Source organism: Rhinoderma darwinii, chromosome 2 (genome assembly GCF_050947455.1).
Source record: "Rhinoderma darwinii isolate aRhiDar2 chromosome 2, aRhiDar2.hap1, whole genome shotgun sequence".
Lineage (NCBI taxonomy): Eukaryota > Metazoa > Chordata > Amphibia > Anura > Rhinodermatidae > Rhinoderma > Rhinoderma darwinii.
In genome coordinates this window covers 99,736,985-99,742,984 of record NC_134688.1, presented here as the reverse complement: position 1 = coordinate 99,742,984, position 6,000 = coordinate 99,736,985, and the positions used below count along the sequence as shown (strand labels likewise).

Genomic DNA, 6,000 nt, shown 5'->3' with positions numbered 1-6,000 from the left:
CATTTTACTGTGAGTGGGGGGCTGATGGTCATTACTGTGAGTGGGGGCTGATGGCCATTTTACTGTGAGTGGGGGGCTGATGGTCATTACTGTGAGTGGGGGGCTGATGGTCATTTTACTGTGAGTGGGGGGCTGACAGTCATTACTGTGAGGTGGGGGGCTGATGGTCATTACTGTGAGTGGGGGGCTGATGGTCATTTTACTGTGAGTGGGGGGCTGATGGTCATTACTGTGAGTGGGGGGCTCATGGTCATTTTACTGTGAGTTGGGGGCTGATGGTCATTATACTGTGAGTGGGGGGCTGATGGTCATTACTGTGAGTGGGGAGCTGATGGTCATTATACTGTGAGTGGGAGGAGTACGTGTTCTCAAGTATGTCAGATACGTCATGTATGTAGAGGGGGAGTACGTGTTGTCATGTACGTAGAGGGGGGAGTACGTGTTCTCATGTATGTCAGATACGTCATGTACGTAGAGGGGGGAGTACGTGTTCTCATGTATGTCAGATACGTCATGTACGTAGAGGGGGGAGTACGTGTTCTCATGTATGTCAGATACGTAATTTACGTAGAGGGGGGAGTACGTGTTCTCATGTATGTCAGATACGTCATGTACGTAGAGGGGGGAGTACGTGTTCTCATGTATGTCAGATACATCATGTACGTAGAGGGGGGAGTACGTGTTCTCATGTATGTCAGATACATCATGTACGTAGAGGGGGGAGTACGTGTTCTCATGTATGTCAGATACGTCATGTACGTAGAGGGGGGAGTACGTGTTCTCATGTATGTCAGATACGTCATGTACGTAGAGGGGGGAGTACGTGTTCTCATGTATGTCAGATACGTCATGTGCGTAGAGGGGGGAGTACGTGTTCTCATGTATGTCAGATACGTCATGTACGTAGAGGGGGGAGTACGTGTTCTCATGTATGTCAGATACGTCATGTACGTAGAGGGGGTAGTACGTGTTCTCATGTATGTCAGATACGTCATGTACGTAGAGGGGGGAGTACGTGTTCTCATGTATGTCAGATACGTCATGTACGTAGAGGGGGGAGTACGTATTCTCATGTATGTCAGATACGTCATTTATGTAGAGGGGGGAGTACGTGTTCTCATGTATGTCAGATACGTCATGTACGTAGAGGGGGGAGTACGTGTTCTCATGTATGTCAGATACGTCATGTACGTAGAGGGGGGAGTACGTGTTCTCATGTATGTCTGATACGTCATGTACGTAGAGGGGGGAGTACGTGTTCTCATGTATGTCTGATGGTCATTACTGTGAGTGGGGGGCTGATGGTCATTACTGTGAGTGGGGAGCTGATGGTCATTTTACTGTGAGTGGGGGGCTGATGGTCATTACTGTGAGTGGGGGGCTGATGGTCATTACTGTGAGTGGCGGGCTGATGGTCATATTACTGTGAGTGGCGGGCTGATGGTCATTGTACTGTGAGTGGGGGGCTGATGGTCATTATACTGTGAGTGGGGGGCTGATGGTCATTACTGTGAGTGGGGGGCTGATGGTCATATTACTGTGAGTGGGGGGCTGATGGTCATTATACTGTGAGTGGGGGGCTGATGGTCATATTACTGTGAGTGGGGGGCTGATGGTCATTATACTGTGAGTGGGGGGCTGATGGTCATATTACTGTGAGTGGGGGGCTGATGGTCATTATACTGTGAGTGGGGGGCTGATGGTCATATTACTGTGAGTGGGGGGCTGATGGTCATTATACTGTGAGTGGGGGGCTGATGGTCATATTACTGTGAGTGGGGGGCTGATGGTCATTATACTGTGAGTGGGGGACTGATGGTCATTACTGTGAGTGGGGGGATGATGGTCTTCGAGTGGTTTCCGCCTCTGACCTCCCATTGAAATTAATAGGAGGCAAAAACACAGCAAAAAAAAAAAGTCAAACAGCGCTGTCAATTCAAAATCTGCCTCAAAATTCCTAAATCTATTTGGAGGCAGATTTTTAGTCTCTGCCTTACAAAAAAACGCTGTGTGAACATACCCTAAGAGTGTAGGGCTTGTTTTTAGTCATTTTTTGTCGTTTTGTAAACAATTTTTGGTAGGGGTGCCCTGAGAATTTTTTTTTTTTTCCTGGGGTGCCTCGAGCCTGAAAAGGTTGGGAAACTCTGGTCTAGAGATCCGCAGTGAGAATTTGCGCTTGTTATTTGCAGAAGGATCTGGCCGTGATTTGATGTGTTTATGCGGGGTATTGGCCGTGGTTAGGGGGCGTGGCTTAAAATGTCCCTCTTTTCCGAATTCAAAAGTTGGGAGGTATGATATAGCACCTGTTTATGTGTCGTGAAGAGACATATACACAGATGCTAATAAAGATGGTTGCCCCACAAAAGTATAAACACACAAATAAAGTTACATTAGAGAACACATTAAAATAATAATAAAAAATAGGCCGATAACTTAAAACACATAAAAAAAATTAAAAATGGTGACACTTTTTCTTTAACGTGAACTCTACCACTTGCTACCTATTGGTTCAAGTCATCATTTATTCTAGCCCATCAACTCCTCAGTTTTGGAGAGCCAAAACAAGCCAACGCCGGCTCTCTTTCAGCCTATCAGGAGTGACAGAGTGGAGTGATTGACAGCACGCCTGACCAGTGCACACACAGAGAGCACTATCTATGGGCGGGGCATAGATAAGGAAATATTCTGCGAGAGGTTAATAATGAAGGAAAGGTGAGTGGGCCAATAGAAGCCGCGCCTGTCAGCGTTCTGGCCAATCAGCATAAGGCAGATGGCGAGTGGGCGGTGTCTGAGAGTTTAGAGGAAGGTGCATGTTATATGCAAGGGGAGAGAAGATGGCGGTACCCGGGGTCGGTGCTTTTCTTTTTGGAGCTTTATGGCTGCTGTTCGGAGTGACATCTGCCTCGCTAGGATTCCTTAACCTAGAGGAGCTGACGGATATGAAGTACGGCATTGAGATCCTGTCGGAGCCGGTGATTAAAGGCCAGGTAATGGGAGCGGTGTAGCAGCTGTCACCTCACGATAACGACATGTATTGTTGTATGTGAGGACTGCAGTCTAATATTATTATGTGACGTGTTACACCAGCATGGCAGGGGTTATTCTGGGTATTACATAGTTATTAGCGCCATTCTCCCCTTCTGCTTCTCCAGAGCTGCACTGTCGCCTGTGTAGATCTCGCTGCACCTCCTGACTCTCTGTTCCCTCCCTAAGATGTCATGTGAAATGTCAGAAGGTCCTGCAGCCGCTGCGGGGATTTACATGTGCACACAAATGCCAAACTACTGCATATGAAGGCTGGTTATACGTCCTGTACGTAGAGGGGGAGTACGCGTTCTCGTGCGTGTCGGATACGTCCTGTACGTAGAGGGGGAGTACGCGTTCTCGTGCGTGTCGGATACGTCCTGTACGTAGAGGGGGAGTACGCGTTCTCGTGCGTGTCGGATACGTCCTGTACGTAGAGGGGGAGTACGCGTTCTCGTGCGTGTCGGATACGTCCTGTACGTAGAGGGGGAGTACGCGTTCTCGTGCGTGTCGGATACGTCCTGTACGTAGAGGGGGAGTACGCGTTCTCGTGCGTGTCGGATACGTCCTGTACGTAGAGGGGGAGTACGCGTTCTCGTGCGTGTCGGATACGTCCTGTACGTACAGGGGGAGTACGCGTTCTCGTGCGTGTCGGATACGTCCTGTACGTAGAGGGGGAGTACGCGTTCTCGTACGTGTCGGATACGTCCTGTACGTAGAGGGGGAGTACGCGTTCTCGTACGTGTCGGATACGTCCTGTACGTAGAGGGGGAGTACGCGTTCTCGTGCGTGTCGGATACGTCCTGTACGTAGAGGGGGAGTACGCGTTCTCGTGCGTGTCGGATACGTCCTGTACGTAGAGGGGGAGTACGCGTTCTCGTGCGTTTCGGATACGTCCTGTACGTAGAGGGGGAGTACGCGTTCTCGTGCGTGTCGGATACGTCCTGTACGTAGAGGGGGAGTACGCGTTCTCGTGCGTGTCGGATACGTCCTGTACGTAGAGGGGGAGTACGCGTTCTCGTGCGTTTCGGATACGTCCTGTACGTAGAGGGGGAGTACGCGTTCTCGTGCGTGTCGGATACGTCCTGTACGTAGAGGGGGAGTACGCGTTCTCGTGCGTGTCGGATACGTCCTGTACGTAGAGGGGGAGTACGCGTTCTCGTGCGTGTCGGATACGTCCTGTACGTAGAGGGGGAGTACGCGTTCTCGTGCGTGTCGGATACGTCCTGTACGTAGAGGGGGAGTACGCGTTCTCGTGCGTGTCGGATACGTCCTGTACGTAGAGGGGCAGTACGCGTTCTCGTGCGTGTCGGATACGTCCTGTACTTAGAGGGGGAGTACGCGTTCTCGTGCGTGTCGGATACGTCCTGTACGTAGAGAGGGAGTACGCGTTCTCGTGCGTGTCGGATACGTCCTGTACTTAGAGGGGGAGTACGCGTTCTCGTGCGTGTCGGATACGTCCTGTACTTAGAGGGGGAGTACGCGTTCTCGTGCGTGTCGGATACGTCCTGTACTTAGAGGGGGAGTACGCGTTCTCGTGCGTGTCGGATACGTCCTGTACTTAGAGGGGGAGTACGCGTTCTCGTGTATTTCCTCCAAAAGAGGACTCAAGAATCACCAATAATTGATCCCACCTGAATAACAAATACTCCTATCACAAAATACAGGCAGGATAACCAGTATAATGCAAAATATAACGTTTTTATTAGATACAAGATAAAATACAGACTATGGAATGGAACGACAAACCCCTGATGCGAGGATCCCCACATATAAATACTGATAACCTATAGAACAAAAAATGCATGGCTAAATACCGCAAAGTGCAAGTGTCTGGACAATAAATGCAGCAGCCCTAATAGTGACAAGTGTCTGGACAATAAATGCAGCAGCCCTAATAGTGACAAGTGTCTGGACAATGAATGCAGCAGCCCTAATAGTGACAAGTGTCTGGACAATCAATGCAGCAGCCCTAGTAGTGACAAGTGTCTGGACAATCAATGCAGCAGCCCTAATAGTGACAAGTGTCTGGACAATGAATGCAGCAGCCCTAATAGTGACAAGTGTCTGGACAATGAATGCAGCAGCCCTAATAGTGACAAGTGTCTGGACAATCAATGCAGCAGCCCTAATAGTGACAAGTGTCTGGACAATGAATGCAGCAGCCCTAATAGTGACAAGTGTCTGGACAATCAATGCAGCAGCCCTAATAGTGACAAGTGTCTGGACAATCAATGCAGCAGCCCTAATAGTGACAAGAGCCTGGACAATCAATGCAGCAGCCCTAATAGTGACAAGAGCCTGGACAATCAATGCAGCAGCCCTAATAGTGACAAGTGTCTGGACAATAAATGCAGCAGCCCTAATAGTGACAAGAGCCTGGACAATCAATGCAGCAGCCCTAATAGTGACAAGTGTCTGGACAATCAATGCAGCAGCCCTAATAGTGACAAGTGTCTGGACAATAAATGCAGCAGCCCTAATAGTGACAAGAGCCTGGACAATCAATGCAGCAGCCCTAATAGTGACAAGAGCCTGGACAATCAATGCAGCAGCCCTAATAGTGACAAGTGTGGAGTCAGGGAAAACAATTACACTAGAGACACAGAAAGGAGGACAGAATACAGACCGCGTTGCGCTGCTTAGTTTCTGATTGTCTTTCCACGTAAAGCCGAGCGAGCGGTGTACTGACTCGTTAGCGGTCTATTGAGCCCGTACACAACTCCAAGGAAAGCCGATCAGAAACGAAGCAGCACAGCGCCCTCCCGATGCCGGTGGTCACATCTGAGGGGTTAAATGCTGCGATCAGAAATTTTTCTGATCGCAAGCATTGGCACTAGGTCCCTGCTGTGCAACAAAGCAGAGACGCTGTGGCGCCCACCCTTTGCTGTGGCGCCTAGATGGGCTCTAAGTTTCTAATATATACCCTCTTCAGGTACGTTCACACACTGCAGATTTGTTGCACAAATGCTTGCG

At 49.6% G+C, this 6,000-nt stretch overlaps 1 protein-coding gene across 3 annotated transcripts in view; it reads left to right on the top strand.

Moving 5' to 3' along the window:
- Window positions 1-2,778: 2,778 nt before the first annotated feature.
- The window catches only part of OS9 (OS9 endoplasmic reticulum lectin), a 56,732-nt gene continuing 53,510 nt past the window's right edge, over window positions 2,779-6,000 (top strand). For 2 of the 3 annotated variants that reach the window (XM_075851964.1, XM_075851963.1), the window contains exon 1: window positions 2,780-2,987. In XM_075851964.1, the coding sequence (XP_075708079.1) occupies window positions 2,811-2,987 (177 nt within the window). In that variant the 5' untranslated portion in view covers window positions 2,780-2,810. Of the gene's footprint in view, window positions 2,988-6,000 lie in introns of all 3 variants that reach the window. The other variant, XM_075851965.1, reaches the window with a different exon arrangement.